This window comes from Macaca nemestrina, chromosome 1 (genome assembly GCF_043159975.1).
Source record: "Macaca nemestrina isolate mMacNem1 chromosome 1, mMacNem.hap1, whole genome shotgun sequence".
NCBI lineage: Eukaryota > Metazoa > Chordata > Mammalia > Primates > Cercopithecidae > Macaca > Macaca nemestrina.
The window spans coordinates 32,569,486-32,592,631 of record NC_092125.1 but is presented as its reverse complement, the minus strand read 5'-3'; the positions used below and the strand labels follow the sequence as shown (position 1 = coordinate 32,592,631).

General features: G+C 39.7%; 1 protein-coding gene across 13 annotated transcripts in view; it reads right to left on the bottom strand.

Moving 5' to 3' along the window:
* Positions 1-23,146, bottom strand: part of LOC105484451 (RAB GTPase activating protein 1 like) — a 796,528-nt gene that overhangs the window by 213,393 nt on the left and 559,989 nt on the right. Inside the window, exon 20 of one of the 13 annotated variants that reach the window (XM_071069699.1) lies at positions 12,568-12,693. The exons of the other annotated variants lie outside the window; for them this stretch is intronic. Within the exon in view, the coding sequence (XP_070925800.1) occupies positions 12,583-12,693 (111 nt within the window). The 3' untranslated portion in view covers positions 12,568-12,582. Of the gene's footprint in view, positions 1-12,567; positions 12,694-23,146 lie in introns of those variants that run through there. 13 annotated transcript variants of the gene reach the window in all.

Sequence of the window (23,146 nt, the reverse complement as noted above, 5' to 3'; positions counted from 1 at the left end):
TGTTGCCTAAAACATCATTCCTTGTTTTCTCTTGCTAATCTTTCAAGAGTCAAATGTCACTTTCTCTTTATTTTATTTTATTTTACTTTACTGTATTTTTTGAGACAGAGTCTCACTCCATCACCCAGGCCAGAGTGCAATGGTGCGATGTCACCTCACTGCAACCTCCGCCTCCCAGGTTCAAGCGATTCTCCTGCATCAGCCTCCCAAGTAGCTGGGATTACAGACGTGCATCACCATGCCTGGATCATTTTTGTATTTTTAGTAGAGACAGGGTTTCACCATGTTGGCCAGGTTGGTCTGGAACTCCTGTCCTCGGGTGATCCACCCACCTCAGCCTCCCAAAGTGCTGGGATTACAGGTGTGACCCACCACGCCCAGCCTCACTTTCTCTTTCAAGTCAGCCCTGTCATTACCTCCCTCCTCTGCCTTTGCATCCTGTCCCATTTATGACCCTACAATAGCAACTCTTCTATGGCAATTATTTGTATGTATGTTTGTCTCCCCTACTTCCCAGTGAACCTCTAAGATTAACCACACAACATATTCATTTTTGCACCTCTAGTATGCAACAGTTTTTAGTCACTGTGGTCACAGATCATTTAAATAAATATTGGGTAAATAAACAAATGAATAAATGATGCTCGCATGAAGAAATAAAATTAAAGTATGAGCTTAACTTTTAAAAATATATATATTAAACTTGGGGATAATAAGTATATATATCTCTTTTATTTAATGTCTAAATTCGTAAGAAGAAAGTTCAAAATGAAAGTAAGTGCAATGTTTATGGATTTCTAAAATAAGCGAGGGATACTGACACATAGTAAAACAGGATAAAATCCATAAGAAAATAAATAAAACTCAATGTTATTTAGCAAAGGGCTCACTACCATCTGGTGTTCCTTCAGAAACATGTAAATTTGATTTGAGGAATGTGGGGGTTCTCATGATGATGGTCTAGTTCTCTGGAAGTGAATCAGTGAACAAACCCATATGCTTTGCAGGATGGACACAATTAGAGTTCAGAAGTTATTGGCTTCCGTTTGGATTTTAGTGTGTACAATACAATGAAGAGGGGAGTGTCAAATAAAACAGTATTTTTCATTTCACGTAGAAACAGAGTATAAGTTTTGATGGAAGTAGCAGCATACTTGGCTATAACTGATAAAGTATTATAAAATCTAATCGTTAAAGTTCTCAAAGATTTTTAAACAATGTCCACGTGAACCTAAACTAATATTAACAAAAAATATTCCTTTTAGAAAATAACTGATTGACAAGTTTATTTGCTCAAAAGGGCAGATACTTAGAATTTATCAGTCAAAAGACTGAAATCAAACTCAAAAAAATGACATAGAAATCACTTTGGTAAATGGAAGACTCTTCCACATGTCTCTACTACAAGTTATTATATTTAGAGAAGATTAAAAACTACAAGTAAATGCATAAGATGTTTGAAATGGAGTTAGCCAGACAGTATACACACATTAGTCAAATAATTGAGTTCAAATTTCCATTTATTTTTACATTAACATATTTACATATGGTTTTTTACTATTTCTTTCCTATCAGTGATACTCCAGGTTATAATGCTCTGATCATGTGATGCTACCTAAATGAAAGTTGAAATATCTAGCCAAGATTCAAGAAATAAAAGTCTAATATATAGGCATTCTGCTGTATTTAAGGCAAAGGGGCCTAAAAGCAGCTGTCACCACTATAGGGCTTATGGTCTGCACATAATGGTGGAGAAGCAGCGTGGGTTATAGACATGAGAGTGAACAGTTGAATACACATGCTTAAAAGCTCCTACAGGGCTCGAATGGTCCTGTTCTTAAAAGAAATATCACTCCTTTAGCTCTCCAAATACCAGAGTCAGCTTTGCTGTCTTTGCTCTGAAATGAGAACGCATTATTTTCCAACAAGAATGCCTAACCAGCACATGTGCTAAGCAAGAGCTTTTGATTTCTTCTCTTTACGCTAAAATTGCCTAAACATAGTATAATATACTAAGCCAAGATAACTACAATTATCGTTCCTTTACTGGAATTATTTATTTTCCAGTAATAGTAGCTGAACAATAAGCTAACCCTAATCTCAGAACAAGACAATTCTCTAATTTTAAAATCACTCAGGACAGGTGCGGTGGCTCACCCCTGTAATCCCAGCCCTTTGGGAGGCCAAAGTAGGTGGATCACCTGAGGTCAGGAGTTTGAGACCAGCCTGACTAACACAGTGAAACCTCATCTCTACTAAAAATGGAAAATTAGTTGGGATTGGTGATGCATGCCTGTAATCCCAGGTACTGGGGAGGCTGAGGCAGGAGAATTGCTTGAACCCAGAAGGCAGAGGTTGCAGTGAGCCGAGACTGTGTCATTGTACTCCAGCCTGAGCAACAAGAGTGAAACTCTGTCTCAAAAACAAAAACAAAAACAAAAATAAATAAAAATAAAATAAAATCACTTATATGGAAATATTTCATTGTGAAATACTGTAGTATATTCTCTCCCCCAAAACATACCTTTTCATTTAAATGCTACTGAAAATACAATGGGTCTTATTTAAAATATGCCATCTTTCATTATTTTTTAATTAAGGAGGAATTGCTTATGATTTAATAATCAAGAAGAAACTGACTGGTGGCTTCTGCTCCAATACTGATTCTTCAAAATGGAGCTTCTTCAACCATGCAAGGGCTTGTAGAACATGTAAAAGCCTAGTACCAGGTAAACACCCACGTTGCTCTCCACACACCCCCATTTCTAGGCTGCCTTCCTTTACACTCATTTTGATTTTGCTTTCCTGCAGTTCGGTCTATTTTTGGCTTTGTACTCTGATTCCTGACATGCCCCTCAGGCAAGCCTTGCTGGATGGCCCATGCTTGTCTCAGTTACCTCCTTCAGTTCATCTACTCAACTCAACCCTTACAAAATAAAATATTACCATGTCTGGGTAGAAGATATTCCCACTACCAGTCCCAGGCCTGCTGGGGTAAGCCTCTCCCACCTCCCACCACAATATAGGAGGGACTGCAGACGGGTCATATAAAAGAAAGAAAAGAAATATGAGATAAGATAAATATAATAAATTGACAACAGAGCACTAAAGAGAAGGAAGAATAGAGAATAAGTAGGTAAATCTATAGTTATCCAAATAAAATCTATAGTTATCCAAATAAAAGAAGAAAACTTGGCCAGGCATGGTGGATCAAGCCTGTAATCCCAGGACTTTGGGTGGCTGAGGTGGGCGGATCACGCGGTCAGGAGATCCAGAGCATCCTGGCTAACATGGTGAAACCCCGTCTCTATTAAAAATACAAAAAAGTAGCCGGGCGCTGTGGCAGGCGCCTGTAGTCCCAGCTACTCGGGAGGCTGGGGCAGGAGAATGGCGTGAACCCAGGAGATGGAGCTTGTAGTGAGCTGAGATCGCGCCACTGAACTCCAGCCTGGGCGACAGAGCGAGACTACGTCAAAAAAAAAAGAAGAAGAATAAGAAGAAAAACTCAACGCCTGTAATCTCAGCATTTTAGGAGACCGAGGCAGGTGGATCATGAGGTCATGAGAACGAGACCATCCTGGCCAATATGGTGAAACCCCGTCTCTAGTAAAGATTACAAAATTAGCTGGGCATGGTGGCGGGCACCTGTAGTCCCAGCTACTAGGGAGGCTGAGGCAGGAGAATCGCTTGAACTCAGGAGGCGGAGGTTGCAGTGACCCGAGATCACACCACTGCACTTCAGCTTGGCGACAGAGTGAAAAAAAGAAGAAGAAGAAGAAGAAAAAAAAATACCAACGATGCAAAGATGTTCAGTAACCTCTCAATTATCAACAGAGAATGGCAGTACTAATTTCAAATTGAGGATTAATACAGATTTGAATAAGCTGTAGCAATTCTATTTGAATATCTCTTATGTATTAGGCATTATCTTGAATAATGAAGTCATTTCAAATAGAACTGGCTCAGGAAGAGCTAGGAATGTATTTAGATTTCTTATCTGGTACTCTCTCATATTGTTAAGGGGGGTGGGTCTTTGTTCTTAGAGCTCCGAAGATAGTGGCGGGCCGCTCCCAAGATGGCAGCAAGCCTCTTGTTCTCTGACCTGGGGTTCTTGGCCTCACGAATTCCAAGGAATGGAACCGTGGGCCATGCGGTGTTACAGCGCTATTAGAAGCCGTGGGTCACGGAAGAGAACCGTTGAACCCAGCAACTAGTGTTTGGCTTGATCAGGACGAACCTTAGCCATGCAGGAACAATGGCGAGCCTTTATCTCCATTGGGAGCGGCAATGGGCACCTCACTGGATCAGGAGTGCAGCGGACACCCTGCCGGATCCAGAGGGGTGGAAGCCAATGGCAGGTCTGCGATGGCAGCATTGGGCAGTGATGGACCACGAGCCAAAGCTCAGCTCCAGCGGGAACAAACACAGACCAAAAGAGTGTGCAGTTGCAAGATTTAATACAGTGAAAGCAGAGCTCCCATACAACGGGAGGGGACCCAAAGGGGGTTGCCCGATCCCAGTTCGAATGCCTGGGATTTGTATACCAATCATTGTCCCTCCCCCTGTGCTCTCAGATGATAGATGATTTGACTATTTCTTTACCTCCTGTTTTTACCCTAATTTGTATTTTAGTGAGCCCTCTTTACTACCTGATTGGTTGGGTGTGAGCTGAGTTACAAGCCCTGTGTTTAAAGGTGGGTATGGTCACCATCTACAGCTAGGCTTAAGAATTCTTAGTCCGCCTCGGAAATCCAGCTAGTCCTGTCTCTCAATATCGCTACCTCAATCCACTGTACCTATGAAATGTCCATTCTCTCCTATGATGCAAAGTGCCACCCCATGTGGAAATGCAGAGGTGCTCCAGAGAAGAGTAACAAATGAAGAAAAATTTCAGAGCTTTCACCAAATTCTTTAAATAACATTTAAGTAAAGCATGTATTAAAATTCATGTACTTTAGCAAGTAAACTATAATACAAGAGTATTCCCTGTGAGTTTTCTCTATTTAGGATGATAATGTAAAAATAGAGGAAGGTAACTGATGATCAGGGATTAGATACTAGCTAGACTTGAAAAACATGAGATTTAGGAGGGCTGGAGGAAGGCTATTCCCAGACAGAAAGGAGGCAAGCCTAAGGTATGTGTGGCTAATCTTGAGTCCACTTCCACTTTAGGTAGAGCAGAGATCCATGATGAGGTTGGAATCATCCATCTGAGCAGAGTATGGAGGGAGGATTTTGAGGAATAACTAAGTATTTGAACTCCATTTTCAATATTTAGGAGTCAGTGAGGGCCTATTAAGTATGGGAAAAGCAGGATGGAAACAATGTGAGGTCATACCCAACACTGGTAATATTGAGGGAAATTTTAATTAGGGCATAATTATGTATGTATGTATGTATTTATTTATTTTGAGATGGAGTTTCACTTTTGTTTCCCAGGCTGGGGTGCAGTGGCACTATCTCGGCTCACTGCAACCTCCCCCTCCTGGGATCAAGCAATTCTCCTGCCTCAGCTTCCTGAGTAGCTGGTTTTACAGGTGCCTCCCACCACACCCAGCTAATTTTTGTATTTTTAGTAGAGATGGGGTTTTCACCATGTTGGCCAGGCTGGTCTCAAACTCCTGACCTCAGGTGATCCAGGACATGATTATTTAAATAAAAACTAAATTTGGGAAATATGGGACTTTTGTATTCAAAAGAAAGGAGTTCAGTATACATAATCTATGTGAAGAGATCTGTATTTATCATAGAAACAATTAACAAATATTAATCAAATGAAGTAAGGGTTAATGTGGTTTCTTTCTAATACAAAACTTCAGAACCAAGCAGAAATCAAATCTTTAGAGAAAAGTTCAAACTACTTCAAACCTTGCTTTAGATGGAGTGTAGTTTGCTTAAATAGAACAACTGAAAAAAAGCATAAAGTTAATAATCCTTTGGCCTTTTGCTACTTTATGCATCAATTCTGGAATTAGGGATGCTTGCTGAACATGCAGAACTTCAACTGCTCTCCTAGGGGATAAACAGCCTCACAATGTCTTTAAAAAATAAACAGTTTAATTGAAGAATTCAAGACAAGACATACACATACGAAACATCGAAATAACAAGAAGACAGTATTTTGGTGTCATAATGAATGACACATGGTATAATCATACTAGATGTTCATTTTGGGCAGAAAGAATTTAGAACCATCCTTTAAAGAAGGTGGGGCTTAAGCCACAACATAAGGGCTAGGAAGGCTCAGTATTATACAAAGAAAAGGGGAGATGATATAAGAGATAAAGATGTTTTTAAGAAACAGTGCTCGAGTTCAACTCAAATACTTTTGATGAGAGAGTGAAAAGGTGAATGCAGTGTTATAATCAGAAACATGATGTACAGATGTACAATCATAGTCTATGGGAATGGTATCCCTGAAGTTGTGCTGTACACAAGTTGCCTGGTCCACTGAAGATTTTATATAGAGTTACTAAAGTTATTAAATTGGAACTTGGGTTAGGACAAAAATTAGAAATTACTTTTTTTTTAAAAGTGTATTTACGACTTCTCCAAAGGCAAGAATGCAATATAAAAATGCAGAAGGTGGCAGAGTGCAGTGGCTCATGCCTGTGATCCCAGCACTTTGGGAGGCTGAGGTGGGTGGATCACAAGGTCAGGAGTTTGAGACCAGCCTGGCCAACATAGCGGAACTCCGTCTCTACTAAAAATACAAAAAATTAGCCGGGCAAGGTGGCAGGCGCCTGTAATCCCAGCTACTCGGGAGGCTAAGGCAGGACAATCGCTTGAACCCAGGAGGCGGAGGTTGCAGTGAGCTGAGATCGCGCCATTGCACTCCAGCCCAGGCAACAGTGTAAGACTCTGACTAAAAAAAAAAAAAAAAGAAAAAAGCAGAAGGTTCAAGGACTTATTGTTGAAAACTACAGAAGAAGAGAAACCCACCAAAGTGATAAGCAAAGAAAGGACCTGAAGAATACAGAATTATATTCTTATTATATTTTTACCCACATAGGTACCATTTGTCATGCTCCCCAATTCTTTTGCATAGAGTAGATTGATATTTCTGTGAAGTTTATTTTTCTTCTTCCTTAGGATTTCCTTTAACATTATCAGTAATCCATATCTCCTAGTGATGAATTATTTTAGCTTTTGTATGTCTATAAAAGCATTTCATCTTAGTTTTTGAGAGACATTTTTGCTTTTTGTTTTGTTTAGTATTTTTAACGTGTGGTCCCACTGTCTTATTGCTGGCACTGTTTCTAAGGAGAAATCTGCTATCATACTTTTCTTTGTTTCTTTACACATATTATCTTCTTTCCTTTGGATACTTTTTAAGATTTTATCTTTATCAATGGTTTTGAGCAATTTCATCATAACATGCCTCGATGTAGTTTTCTTCATGTTTCTTTTGCTTGGAATTCACAAAACTTCTTGGGTCCGTAATTTTCACCAAATTTGGAAAAACATAAGCCATTATCTCTTCAAATGCTTTTTGCCCACCGTTCACTCCCATCCTTTCCTTCAGGTCTTCCAATTACACATTCATTAGGCCTTTTGAAGGATTTCACAGCTCACTGATGCTCCTTTCTCTCTTTTTTTAAATTTGCTTTTTCTTTGTATTTAATTTTGAATAGTTTCAACTGGTATGTTTTCAAGTTCATTAATCTTTTCTTCTGCAATGTCCCATCTGCCCTTCATCCTATTCCATATATTTCTTAGTTCTATCAGACATTGTAATTTTTATCTCTTAAAGTTTAATTTGGTTCCTTTTAAATATCTTGCATTTCTGTACTTATTTTTTTGAATACATGGAATAAAGTTACAATATTAATGTCTTTATCTGCCAATTATAAAATTTGGGGTGATTTCGAATGATTTATTTTACTCTTCATTATGGATCAAAATCTGCTTTGATCATGCAGATGAAGATGAGATCCTAGGCAACTATACACCAATGATTCTCAACCAGGGGTGATTTTGCTCCCAGGGGAACATTGGACAATGTCTGCAGATGTTGTTTGTCTCAAATGAGCATGTCCTATGGGCATCCTGTAGAGATGAGGAATACTGTTGAACATCCTGTAATGCACATGACAGCCACCTATAACAAAGAGTTAACTGCCCCAAAATGCCAATAGTACTGAGTTTGAGCAATACTGCTGCAGAACACTAGGATGAAAAGAACACACGTCTGTGAATGATCTCATGGAGCTGAGATGCATAAAGTTCTGGACCATGTGCTATCTCCACATACTATCACATAAAAAGAAAAAAATTTCTTATTTAAGGTACTGTGTTTTGGGATAAGTAACCAGAAATGATACACTGCCAAAATAAAAACTTAAAATGTCAAATATGTTTCTTGGCTTTGTGGCTGAGTAAAGGTCAAGGTGAAAAAATAAATATTGCAGGCTGGAAAACTAATGATCCTTTTTATGTCATGTCACAATATTTAGTAAAACTATTGCTTTTGATAACTTGGAAGGTAGACTGTGTGCCCATGATACCTGTCACTTCAGAAAAAGTGGTCTATAATCTAAACTGATTAAGTACAGTAATTTAAGGATATAGGATTAGAAAATCGAACTACTTGTACCCAAACAGAGGGTTTAAAAGGATCTACATTTTTCATAAGTATCTCTCACTAAGACTTCTCAGCCAAAACATACAGCCAGCTAAGAGGCAAAGATCAAATTAATGGTATTGCCTTCTCACTCAAGTTTGTGGTTTTAGCTAGCCTCAGGGTAACCACCATTAAAATGGAGGGAAAAAGGATGGGCCATTAAATGCAAACAGGTACACAAATGAAACAAGAAGACTTAGGAACTATGTTTAGAAAAAAATCTTTAGATCTGTTTACTCAGAAGGAACTGAATGGAAGCAAAAAGACCACAAGTCGACAAAAGTATTCAGAGAATTATTTCCCAAAAGAAATCAAAATTGGTCTAAAAAAGAGTCATTTGTTTGATCACTAAAACAGCTCTTGGGCTTCCAAATCTCCACAAGCAGCAAGTTTTTGAAAGTGTGCAGCTCCCTAGGAGGATGTACTATTCCCTAACAACAACTTTATTATTATTTTTTTATTTTTTAAGATGAAGTCTCACTGTTTTGCCTAGGCTGGAGTGCAGTGGTGTAATCTCAGCCCACTGCAACCTCCACCCTCCGGGGTTCAAGCGATTCTCCTGCCTCAGTCTCCCGAGTAGCTGGGATTATAGGTGCCTGCCACCACAACCAGCTAATTTTTAAAATACTTTTAGTAGAGATGGGGTTTCACTGTGTTGGCCAGGCTGATCTTGAACTCCTGATCTCAAGTTATCTGCCCGCCTTGGCCTCCCAAAGTGCTGGGATTACAGGTGTGAGCCACTGTGCCTGGCCTCTAACACCAATTTTAGATATGGCCATGGAGGACAATGGAAAATGGTGTAGTTCCTAGAAATTAGAACCAGGGCACAGCTACACAGGCTCACCAAGAAATCTCCTCTACTGAAATAGCAAGAATCTTGGAAATTCCTATGGACTGACTGTGACATGCTCCCCATTCTTCCATCTTCTGAATGACAGCTTTTACTGCAGTATACTGGATGTGAGATGAACAGAAAACATGTTAGTGAACTGCGAGGGACCATCACAGACCTGAAAGTCAGGAATGTGCATCATTCAGGTATCCTTGACTTTGAGCAGATGAAGTAATCCAAGGGAGCCTTGGAATGTCTCCCTTGGGAGAGAGGGAGTATCCATGTGTGAGAATAAAGGTAATCACAGACACTGAAAAGTCAGTAGGGTAGACTACGATAGACTGCTGATTGTTTTCTTAAAAAGTTTTCTCCTGGCCAGGCACAGTGGCTCACGTCTGTAATCCCAGCACTTTGGGAGGTCAAGGCGGGCAGATCTCCTAAGGTTGGGAGTTCAAGACCAGCCTGACCAACAAGGTGAAACCCCATCTCTACTAAAAATACAAAATTAGCCAGGTGTGGTGGTGCATGCCTGTAATCCCAGCTACTCGGGAGGCTGAGGCAGGAGAATCTCTTGAACCTGGGAGGTGGACGTTGCAGTGAGCCGAGATCATGCCATTGCACTCCAGCCTAGGCAACAAGAGCGAAACTCAGTCTCAAAAAAAAAAAAAAAAAAGTTTTCTCCTGGTTCCATAGATATAATAATTTTAACAGGGCACATGGCTGCTGAGTTGCAGACAATTATTTCCTAGTTCCCTTGCAGCTAAGTGTGGCCGTGGACATTTTTGTCAATGGAATGTGAATAAAAGTGATGTATGCAACTTCCTCACTATTTGCTTAAAAGGAAATTGCCTTCCCTTCACTTTTGCTTGAAATTTTCCTCTTCTTCTGAATTGAAAGATGTGTCTGACTTTAACTATGTACATGAGGACAACATCCTAAGAGATAATTGAACGAATTCATTATAGAACCTGAGTCCTTGAGTGATCTTATTTAACTGAGCTATCTGCCTTTTGGGGCCAGTCCTTTTCTCTCTAGACTAATATGTGTGGAAGAAATACACCATCTTTTTAAAGTCATTATATTTTTTATGGTTTCTTTCTTTTTTTGAGACAGGGTCTTGCTCTGTTGCCCAGACTGGAGTGCAGTGCACAATCATGGCTCACTGCAGCCTCAACCCCCCAGGCCCAAGTGATCCTCCCATCTCAACCCCCCAAATAACTGAGACTACAGGTATGTGCCATTGTGCCTGGCTAATTTTTGTATTTTTTGGATAGATGAGGTTTCTCTATTTTGCCCAGGCTTCTCTCAAACTCCTAGGCTCAAGTGATCCTCCTGCCTTGCCCTCCCAAAGTGCTGATGATATAGGCATGAGGTACTGTCCCTGGCCTATGCTTTCTCTTTTATGCACTCTCCTTCTAAAAAGAAATAAAAATCTTCCTTTGTTTTTTTGAGACAGGATCTCACTCTGTCACCCAGGGCTGGAGTGCAATGGCGCGATCACTGGAATGCAATGGTATGCCACTATGCCTTGCTATTTATTTTTATTTTTAGTAGAGACAAGATCTCACTATGTTGCCCAGGCTGGTTTTGAACTCCAAGACTCATGTGATCCTCCTGTCTCGGCTTCTCAAAGTGCTGGGATTACAGGCATGAGCCATAGCTCTTGACCATAAAAACCTTCTTAATCAAGCTTATGTATGACACAAATAAATGACTTTATTCTAAATTCATTTAGCTTTGCCAAAACCAAATTCTCTTAGTCAAGGAAAAGCAATAAAAGATAAAAAAGATCAAGGCTATGGGGGTTTTAGTTATTATATTTCCAGCACAAGGAGCATATTTCAGCCTTTTCTCAACCTGCATAAACAATATATCAAATAAATCTGTATATGCTTCAGTTACATTTCCTCTACTGGTTATATTATTCTGATAAGATCAACTGATTCCCACAGTGAGTTATCAAACCATCAACACTGTAATGGACAAAATTAGTCTATTTCATTCTCAAAAGCAATACCAGCAACTCTTACAGATAAAAAGGGTCACAAAAACATATTGGGCAATGACATCCTCTGACAAGTCTCTCAATAATATCTCCTTATGATCAGCTCACATACTCTGATTGGTCAGAGCGAAATGGAGTTTAACCAGAGCATTAAACAGTATTCAGGGATGACTTCATATATCTCAAAGATTATGACAGAATAAGTGGAAAGGCAGAATTCAGGAATCAAATATTATTCCAGCCAGTCAAGAGCAGAGAATATTTTAATTTCATGATCATTTTTGACAGTGAGTTCATTTTCATTAGCCTAAATTCAATTATTTGTTGATACAGCAATGGCTCTTGGTTGCTCTGGCTCTGATTCTGTCCTATTCAACCAAGGACATTTTTAAATTGGGACAACTATCTTTGAACATACAACAGAATATGTTTAATTCAAACAAATTGAATTAAAAAACCTCTTTTCACTCACAGTATGATGTCAACATGGAATGGAGACTGATTTCACTATAATTTAAGCGTCTCCTGCTGTATAATGTAAAAAGGCATGGAATTTTTAGTGAGAGCCACCTGGCTTTTATTTATTTATTTGTTTATTACTTTTTAGATAACAGGTCTCACTACGTTGTTCAGGCTAGTCTTGCACTCATGGGCTCAAGTGATCTTCCCACCTTAGCCTTCCAAGTAGGTAGGATTACAGGCATGTGTCGCCATGCCTGGGCTTTGAGTATCAAGTGGGATATAATCTCTTCTTCACAGAGCAACTGTAAGGTTTAAAATAAACACACACACACACACACACACACACACACACACACACACACCCCCCATAGCTCAGAAGTTAAGAACACTGCCTCTGTAGTAAGACAGGCCCAGTTGTGATTGTGGTATGTCATTTGCCTGACTGAATGACTTTAACCAAGTTTTTTAATTTTTTATAAGTCTTAGTTTCCTAATCTGTAAAATGAGCATATTGATTCATACCAACAAGTCAATACAGTATTAATAGTAATTGAATCACTGATAAAACAGTAATACAGTATTAACAGTAATAGAATTATTCTTAAAATTAGGATTTCTTTTGATTAATGTCTGTAAAAAAATTAAGGGTCATACGTTATGCTAAGTGAAATATGCCAGAGATAAGACAAATACGATATAATTCCACTTACATGAGGTACCTAGAGTAGTCAAATTCATAGAGACAGAAAGCAGAATGGTGACCGCCAGGGGCTAAGGGGAGAAAGGAATGGGGAGTTACTGTTTAACAGGTGCAGAGTTTCAGTTTTGCAAGATGAATAAAAGATCTGGAGATGGATGGTGGTGATAGTTGCACAACAATGCCAATTTACCTAATGTCACTGAACTGTGTACTTAGGAATGGTTAAAATTGTACTTTTTTTTTTTTTTTTTGAGATGGAGTCTTGCTCTGTTGCCCAGGCTGGAGTGCAGTGGTGTGATCTGGGCTCACCGCAACCTCCACCTCCTGGGTTCAAGCGATTCTTCTATCTCAGCCTCCTGAGCAGCTGGGATTACAGGTGCATGCTATGACACCCAGCTAATTTTGTATTTTTAGTAGAAACGGGGTTTCTCCAAGTTGGCCAGGGTGATCTCAAACTCCTGATCTCAGGTGACCTGCCCACCTCGACCTCCCAAAGTGCTGGGATTACAGGCGTGAGCCACTGTGCCTGGCCAAAATTGTACATCTTATGTTATGTATATTATACTACAATAAACAAAAGTAAATCTAGTGAAGATTAGTTGTTTTTTTGTTGTTGTTGTTGTGTTTTGAATCAGAGTCTCACTCTGTCGCCCAGGCTGTAATGCAGTGGCGTGATCTCAGCTCACTGCAACCTCCGCCTCCCGGCTTCAAGCAATTATCTGCCTCAGCCGCCCGAATAGCTGGGATTACAGGCGCCCACCACCAGGCCCGGCTAATTTTTTGTATTTTTAGTAGAGATGGGGTTTCACCATCTTGGCCAGGCTGGTCTTGAACTCCTGACCTCGTGATCCACCTGCCTCGGCCTTCCAAAGTGCTGGGATTACAGGCGTGAGCCAACATGCCCTGCCGTGAAGATTAGTTTTAAAGTGCTTAGCACAGCATCAGATACATTTTAAGTGCTCAATAAATGATAGGTGTATTACTATTAATTTTATTTATTAAACATTTTTAAAATGATTTGAGAGCTCATTACAAACTGTTTAAATGCTACACAATTATATTGTTATTGATGGTAGCTGTCAAATTTTTTTACATAGATCCAACACATTGCTTAGATATCTGGAAATACCTGATAGAATGATCACAGTGCAGAGGTGTGAGTGCTAGACACATACCCCTACACACACACAAATACACAAACTAACATTTCACTAATGTAGAACAAATGAGTTGTTTATATTTAAGCATGGTTATAAGGAGATTTTTAGTTGAAATGAAAACAGTTTGGTGGTATTCATCTTGAAGTATAACAAATAAAATACTCCTTTGCTCCTAATTTTATTATATCGTTCTGTAAACACTTTTTTGTGTGTGTGAAAGAGACAAAGATAAATTTAGCCAAGCACTTAAACAAGAAACATGCAAATTATACAAAGATTCTTATCTATTCATTAAAGGACTGAACTGAAAGACATACACACATATACACACACCTATAGCATAGATTGACACAGTTGGCATGACAAATTTAGAGCATGTTTCCCTGTCTCTTTATTTTATAAGTTAGGAAATTAAGTGTTAAAAGGTTAGATGAGTTGATTAAAATCCCACAGTAAAATTGATGGCAGAAATGTAATTAAAGCCCCTCAGAATCGTATCCTGCGTATCCCCCTCAAATGTGCCATGGCAAAGGACTTGCCTCAGCCATTCTTCCTCATTCCTCTTCTACATGCTGTTCACTCTCATGCCCTATTCTCAGATTAGATGCCACCTTTGGAAAATATTTCCTAGTTTTCCCAGAATGAATCTGGCATCCTGCCTTTAGGCTCCCAAAGTTCCCCTTTAAACCCCAGGATCAATCACACTGAACTCTGTCTGTGTGCCTCCTCTATTAGACGTGACAACTTCAGGACACAGAATGTCATCTCTGTATCCCCTGACACCTAACCCAGGGACTGTCAATAGTGAATATCTGTTGAATAAGTGAACTAACTAACCATCACAGGCTTCTCCAAAGAGAGGCAGGAAGGATGGCATCAAGGACACAGTGAGGAAATTAGCCTTGGAATGGGGGCAGAATAGACCTTCATTAAAGACAAGAGCAAAGCAGAGGAGGATGAAGACGGAGAGAGATTTTTAAGTAAAAGGGATGGAAGCTTGAATGAGTATTTATTTTGCTCACAAAAATAGAACAAGGAGGAAACTGGATTTTATCGTTCTGTTTGTTCTCTGTCAAGTGAGCTCATATTTCTTAGGGTACATTAAGTCCAATTTAATCACTGACTACTTGGAAATGGTGTGATTTATTCAACTGTCTTCCCTTCTTGATATTTTGGATTGTTTCATGAGAAATAAGTAAGGAGAAATTGCTTCAACAAATTTAAGGTATTATATAATACATGAATAGTACTGTGATATTTTCCTGATACAGATCCCTATTTCATAAAATGTATTATTTCTGAAACTTTAAAACTTTAAAATTCCTTGAGTATCTTAATTAGAAGCCCAGTATTTGTGTTTGTTGGTTTGTTTTAGCATTTACTAGATAGCATCTTGAATCTAACCTATCATCAAACTGAAGATGTACCAGAGAAAGTTAAAAACAAACAAATGAAATATTCAAGTAACAAATAATGTCGGTAGAGGAAACTGAAATAAAGGAATATCAATGTCACAGAATTCAAAGTGCTGCATCATTATAGGCCATTTCCATATCCAGGAGTGGTGTTTTACTGCCACCAACAGGACAATAGGCATTTCTTCATGAACATTACAAAACTAATGGAATGTACAAAATCATTGCAAATGCAAATGCAAATGCAAAAAAAAAGTTTATGAGTTGTTTCATTTTTTTTTTCAGGTGTTTAGATTTCTATTTTTGTAACACAAATATTAACTACAGAAACTACATTCCCAACTTCAGTTCTTCCTTAAGTCACTATCTTCAAACACAGAAACAAGAACTTTTAACCCAAGTTTGTACATCAAAGACTAGGCAGAACTGAAATCCATTTTCCAGTTTCAAGGTCTTTTGCTTTTCAGTTCTCTTCCTTTAACCCTACATGGCATTCCAATAAGGCCCTGTAGGGAGAGTAGCAGGTAGAGCCTCTTGAGAATGAATTGGTCCTTTTTTCCAATGCCAGCAGAAAGGGAAGGGGGAATTAAAATTTTATTTTAATTTAATTATGAATGTTTGATCATAATATACTAGATGTTTAGTTGTACGCTGGGATTACTTGGGGAGTTTAAAAATAATGGCCAGGTGCGGTGGCTGACACCTGTAATCCCAGCACTTTGGGAGGCCAAGGCAGCTGGATCAGTTGAGGTCAGGAGTTTGAGACCAAACTGGCCAACATGGTAAAACCCTGTCTCTACTAAAATTACAAAATAATTAGCCGAGTGTGGTGGTGTGCGCCTGTAATTTCAGCTACTTGGGAGGCTGAGGCAGGAGAATTGCTTGAACCTGGGAGGTGGAGGTTGCAGTTGAGCTGAGATCACACCACTGCACTCCAGCCTGGGTGACAGAGCAAGACTCCATCTCAAAAATAAAAATAAAAAATGAATAATAACAATACAAATAATACTTGAGTCTCACCTACACATTCAAAAGAAATTAGTCTGGAGTACAACTCAGGAATCAGAAAAATTTAAAAACTGATTATAATATACAAATAATTCTAATATACAGTTAAGGCTGACAATCCCTGCTCTAACCAGTACATGAATATTCCTACTCTTTTTGTTCTGCAACTGCTGGCTTTAGAATATGGGGGTGGTGGTTGGAGTTGGGGAGAATGAGGCATTTAGGAATTCTAATTTTAAACAAACTCCTTGGGATTTAGATGATTATTAAGTATACCAATGGTTAAGAATCACTTTCAGTTCTACTGCTCTAGGGACTTACTATGACGTAACTAAAATAAGTTGGGACACTCTCTTTTTGGAGACTGGTGGGCAGATTTTTTTTGGATTAAGAAGTAAGAGGAAGATGTCTTATTTGCTATTATGTATTATAAGGACTGCCAGATAGTACTTTTTTTTCTTTTTTTCTTTTTCTTTTTTTTTTTTTTTTTGAGACAGTCTCACTCTGTTGCCCAGGCTGGAGTACAGTGGTGCCATCTCAGTTTACTATAGCCTCCACCTCCCAGGTTCAAGCAATTCTCCTGCCTCAGCCTCTGCAGTAGCTGGGATCACAGGTGCAGGCCACCACACCCAGCTAATTTTTGAATTTTTAGTAGAGATGGGGTATTGTCGTGTGGGGTTTTGTTGTGTTGGCCAGGCTGGTCTCGAACTCCTGGCCTCAAGCGATCGGCCCACCTCAGCCTCCCAAAGCGCTGGGATTATAGGAGTGAGCCACTGTGCCCAGCCAGATACTACTTAAACAACTCAAGGAAAGGGACTATATTTCTTCCTGTATCTCCCTATCATGAAACATACTGCCTGGCTCATAACTGGTCCTCAAAAGTCATTGCTAAATGAATAAAATAAATGAATGTTAATATATAATGCATTTCATGGGTCCTAGGAGAGTTTTGAGTAGGAAATGGCAGATGAGTTGCTGGAGAGCAAGTGAAAGATTATGAAATGAGAAGGTTATTAAAGGTCCTAAAAGGAAATAGCGGGAGGTTATTTTAGCTGTGGAAGGGACACTTAACTAATAAGCAGAGCAGGATGGGACACACAGAGTGTGGCTTAGGAGAGAGCTTCCAGCCCAGTGACAGTAAGCTGGAAGGCTTTTGACAGGGGCCCAAATGATGCATATGAAAGGCTATTTATCCTAGGAAATTCCAGATAGATTCTGAGACATGGAAACCAGGCCTGTAGTAGCAAGCTACTGACAAGAGGAAAGTTTAGATCAAGAAAGTTTAACTGTAAGTTTGGTTACAGTTAAGCATTTAGATTCTACTTGAAATACAAATCAGAGCCACACAAACATCACTTCTAAGCCCCTCGGCTAAGATCAACTGTAGTACCAGACAAGCAACATGGAAAAAAGATAAACAAATTAGTATTGTAATATAAATATATTTCTTGTTTTTTACGTAGAGATCCTTTCTAACAGCTGAATACTAAAGTAAGTGAAATAGGCAGAGACAAATGAATAATATCTGATAGAAAAATTTCAAAATTAAGCAAGTAGATAAGGAGGTGGTGGTGATGAAATCGCCTTTGCAAAAATTGTAACAGTGAGAAAATTATGGCAGTGCAGAATATATGATATAGCAAACTCGCCTCTCACCTTTAGCCTTCAAGCTGCCATTCATTAAGCCAAGCTAACTTTGGGAAACATTTTGTTTATAGTTTAAATGATAAAAGCCTCTCCCCAAAACTCAACCAACATTGTAAAGCTAATGAGAGACCACCAGGCTAGAGAGATAGAGGAGCTTGAATGCTGCTATGGTGGGGACATGACTATCAGCCATTATTCTGGAGGTCACAAGACAGGCAACTTCCCCAATTACTCCTGTAGATAACATCACTATTACAGAAACTAAGATTGGCCTTTTGGATATCTTTTCAGGTTTTTTGCCTGACACCAATGGCTCCACCTAGACCCACCAACTGCTCCTGTGGCTCCACCCAGAAGCAACTCAGCACACAAGATGACTGTTTTCCACACGCCTATGATTGCACCTCCAACCAATCAGCAGCAAGTATCCACTGTCTAGCCACCTCTACCCCTTCTTCCAAACTACCTTTGGAAAATCCCTAACCCTCAATGAGATTGATTTGAGTAATAACTCCATCACCTGCATAGTGTGGCTGTCTTCATATCAATTAATCTCTTTCTTTACTGCAATGCTCCAAGAATTGATTTTGTTTGTGCAGTGGGCAGGAAGCACCTGTCAGGTGGTTACAGTGATAATGGTGATAGTAGTAATCCAGAAATGAAGTTCTAAGGAAAACAAATTTTTTCTGAAAGAGAGTAAAAGAGATCAGGAACAAGACACTTGTTCTTGCCACTTCCATTCAACGTACTGTTAGCAGTGAATCTTTACAGGTCTGCAGCAACTTGATTCTTGCCTCCTCGATAAGAAGAATTTGTCCAAGAGGGCATAAGGCAGAGAGAGAGATCAAGGCAAGTTTCTGAGTAGGAGTGAGAATTGATTTAAAACTTTCAGAGCAGGAATGAAAGGAAGTAAAGTATTCTTGGAAGAGAGCCAAGCGGGCAACTTGAGAGATCTAAGTGTACTGTCTGACCCCGACTTAGGGTTTTATACATTGGCATAATTCCAGGGTTTATGTTTCTTCTCCCCAGATTCTTCCCTTGGGGTGGGTTGTCCACATGCACAGTGGCCTGCCAGTCCTTGGGCGGGGCCACATGTACAGTGTGTTTACTGAAGTTGTGCGCATGCTCATTTGAGATATTTTTTCCCTTACCAGTCAAGTGTTCCCAGAGGAGGGTCATATACCAGTGAAACTCCACCATTTTGCCCCCTAGTGGGCATGCTTGAGCCTACTTGCCCAAATCCTGAGATCTTATTAAGAAGCTGCTGATCACCAGCTTCAGGTGTTTTCTATCTATTGGGAGACAGCCTTTCCCTGGCAGAAGCTACAACCATTATCTTAGGTAGTTTAACAACTGCCTGACTATTACCTGATGGTGACCTGACATTCCAGGGGAGAAGGGCCCTCTCCTGTCCTGTTCATGTCTGCCTAGTTACCTATTCTAACAGTACTGCAGGTTTTAGTCAGAGGAATTAGGCAAGAAAAAGAAAGAAAAGGCATCCAAATCAGAAAGGAAGAAGTAAAAATATCTCTACAAGATGACTGATACAATTTGGCTTTGTGTCCCCACCCAAATCTCATCTTGAATTGTACTCGCATAATTCCCACGTGTTGTGGGAGGGAGCCGGTGGGAGATAATCCAATCATGGGGGTGGTTTCCCCCAAACTGTTCTCATGGTAGTGAATAAGTCTCGTGAAATCTGATGGTTTGATAAGGGGAAACTTGTTTCACTTTGCTCATTCTCTCTCGCCACAGTCGCGTGAGACGTGCCTTTCACCTTCAGTCACGATTGTGAGGCCTCCCCAGCCACGTGGAACTGTAAGTCCAATAAATCCCTTTCTTCCGTAAATTGCCCAGTCTCGGGTATGTCTTTATTAGCCGCATGAAAACGCACTAATACAATGACATCTTGTATTTCAAAAATCTTGGGAAACACACAATACACATACATGAATATTAAAGTTGAAAATGAGTTCGGCAAGGTTGCAGGTTATAAGATCAATATAGAAAAGTCAGTTGTATTTAACCCAGGAGGCGGAGCTTGCAGTGAGCTGAGATCGTGCCACTGCACTCCAGTCTGGGTGACAGAGTGAGACTCTGTCTCAAAAAAAAAAAAGTCAGTTGTATTTTTGGATACCAGTAATGATGCAGTGAAAATGAAATTAACAAACAATTCAATTCACAATAGCATCAAGCAGAATAGAAGTCAGAATTAAATTTTAAAAAGTGCTTTAAGACTTTTGTATGCTAAAAACCATAAAGTATCATCAAAAGAAATTAAATAAGATCTAAATAAATGTGAAAACACCTCATGTTCATGGATCAAAAGTCTCTCAATATTTTTAATGTTGATGAAGAGTCAAGCTCTGTAAAATATTTGAAGAGGTTTATTCTGAGCCAAATATAAATGACCAATGGCCCACGACACAGCCTTCAGATCATGAAAACATGTGCCCAAGTTGGTCGGAGAACAGCTTAGTTTTATACATGTTAGGAAGACATGAGACATCAATCAAATACATGGAAGATGTACATTGGTTCAGTCCAGAAAGGTGAAACCACCGAAAGTGAGGGCTTCCAAGTCACACGTAGATTCAAAGATTTACTTATTGGCAATTGGGTGAAAGAGTTAAGTTGTTTTCTAAAGACTAAGGAATGTCTGGGTTAAGATAACGGGTTGTGGATACCATGGTTTTATCATGCAGGTGAAGCCTCCAGATAGCAGGGTTGGAGAGAATGGATTGTAAATGTTTAACAGACTTAACAAGTCTTTTCTATTGGTAATTCCAAAAGGGAAGATGGCATAATGGGGCATGTCTGACTCCCACCTTCCCCCATCATGGGCTGAATTTGATTTTTCAGGTTACCTCTGAGATGCCCTTCTCAAGGGGCTGAGGTAAGAGATGGTCAGGGGGCTTAGGATTTTATTTTTGGTTTACATTCAGATGGCATTATTCCTCAATGGATACAGATTCAAAGCAATCCCTATTAAAATCCTATTGCCTTTTCTGCAGAAACTGACAAACTGATCCTAAAATTCATATGAAAATGCAAGGGACCTGGAAGAGCCAAAACAATCTTGAAAGGGAAGAACAAAGCCGAAGAACGCACACTTCCTTATCTCAAAACTTATTACAAAGCTACAGTAATCAAGACTGTGGCACTGGTGTAAGAACAGACACGCAGATAAGGGAATAGAGAGTCCAGAAATAAAACTGTGTCTATGGTCAACTGATTTTTGACAAGGATGCCAAGACCATCCAAAGGAGAAATAAGAGTCTTTTCAACAAATGGTATGGGGACAAGTAGACAGCCATGTGCTAAAGGATGAAGGTGTACCCCTAGTGTATTGGTATGCTACGGCTGCCATAAAAAGGAATCACAGACTGGATTGCTTAACAACAGTGATTTATTTTCTCACAGTTCTGGAGGCTAGAAGTCCAAGATCAAGGTGTCAGCAGGGTTTGTTTCTTCTGAGGCTACTCACGCCGTGGCTCGCAGATGGCCGTCTTCTCCCTGTGACTTCGCATGGTCTTCTCTTCATACATGCCTGCGTCCCAATCTCCTCTTAAGGATATCAGTTATATTGGACTAGGGCCCACCCTAATGAGCTCATTTTAACTTAATTACCTCTTTAAAGACCCTATTTCCAAATACTGTCACAGTCTGAGTAACTAGGGGTTATGACTTCAACATATGAATTTTGGGGGTGGGGGAAACACAATTCGGCCATAATGCCCTGCCTTACATCATATACAAAAATTAACTCAAAATGCATCAAAGACCTAAATGTAAAAGCTACAATTATAAAACCCTTAAAGAAGAAATTTTCATGACCTTAGATATGACACCAAATGCACAAACAACAAAAGAAAAAATAAATTGGACTTCATTAAAATTAAAAATGTTTGTATTTCAAAGGACATTATCTAGAAAATGAAAAGACAGTCCACAGAATGGGAGGCAATACCCAGCACATATAAAGAACTGTTACAACTCAGCCTGGGCAACTTAGTAAGATCCTGTCTCTTAAAAAAAAAAAAAATTTGCTGCATGTGGTGGCACATATGTAGTCACAGCTACTTGGGAGCCTGACGTGGGAGGATCCTTTGAGCTCAGGAGTCTGAAACTGCAGTGAGCCATGATTATGCCACTGCATTATAGCCTGGGCAACAGAAAGAGACCCTGACTCAAAATACATATATATCTGTTAAAACTCAACAATAAAAGTGCAGGAAACCCAATTAGAAAGTGGGCAAAGTATCTGAACAGTCATTTCTCCAAAAAAGATATACAAATGGCCAATAAGCACATGAAAATATGTTCAGATGAGGTTGGGCGCATTTGGGGTGGTATGGCTGTAGACTTGAAAAGTTGTTCAACATCAGGAGAATGCAAATCAAAACACAACAAGATGTCACTTCATGCCCACTAAGGTGGTTATAATAAAAAAATAAGGTAGACAATAACAAGTGTTAGCAAGGATGTGGAAGAATCAGAACCCTCATTGTTTCGATTGTCTCCTATTCCCCCTGCTAATACGGGAGGAATTCCTGCCCTACGGTTGCAAACATGGTCAAACACACCTGATATAGACAGATAAGACTGACAGGAGTTTATTAGTAACATGTATTCATATCCCCAAGGGAGGAAAACATCATGTAAGGCCTGGATTAAAAAACAGTGAACAATCAGGGGTGTGGGAGGCAGCCTTTATGGTATCAAGAGAGTGCAGTGCCCCCCAGCTCCCCTGGGAGGATGTGATTGGCTTGTTTGAGTAATGACACAGGCTGGCAAGGAACTGAAGCTTGCTACTCAGGGATAAGAAAGAACAGTGCCACTGGGTATAGCGGCTAATGCCTATAGTCTCAGCTGCTTTAGAGGCTGAGGCAGGAGGATTGAGTCCAGGAATTGGAGGTTACAATGAGCTATGATTATGCCACTGCACTCCAACCTGGGCAACAGAGTGAGACCCCAGCCCTAAAAAAAAATCAAAGAAAAGAACAGTGTCTCATCCTTTGGTTAAGGAGGGTTGTTTGGCTAGGAAACCTTACCCACAGGAGCACAATAAGGAGGAGACCTTGCACTTAGGTGACTGGAGACCTTCCTGGTTTCTGCCAGATGTTGAGGTGGCACATAATATTGGGCTTTAATTTTAGGCCTTACAACATACTTATATGTTGCCTCGGGGAATGTAATGGTGCAGCTACTTTGGAAAACAGTCTGGCAGCTCCTCAAAAAGTTAAACACAGAATTACCATATGATCCGGGAATTCTGTTCCTAGGCATATACC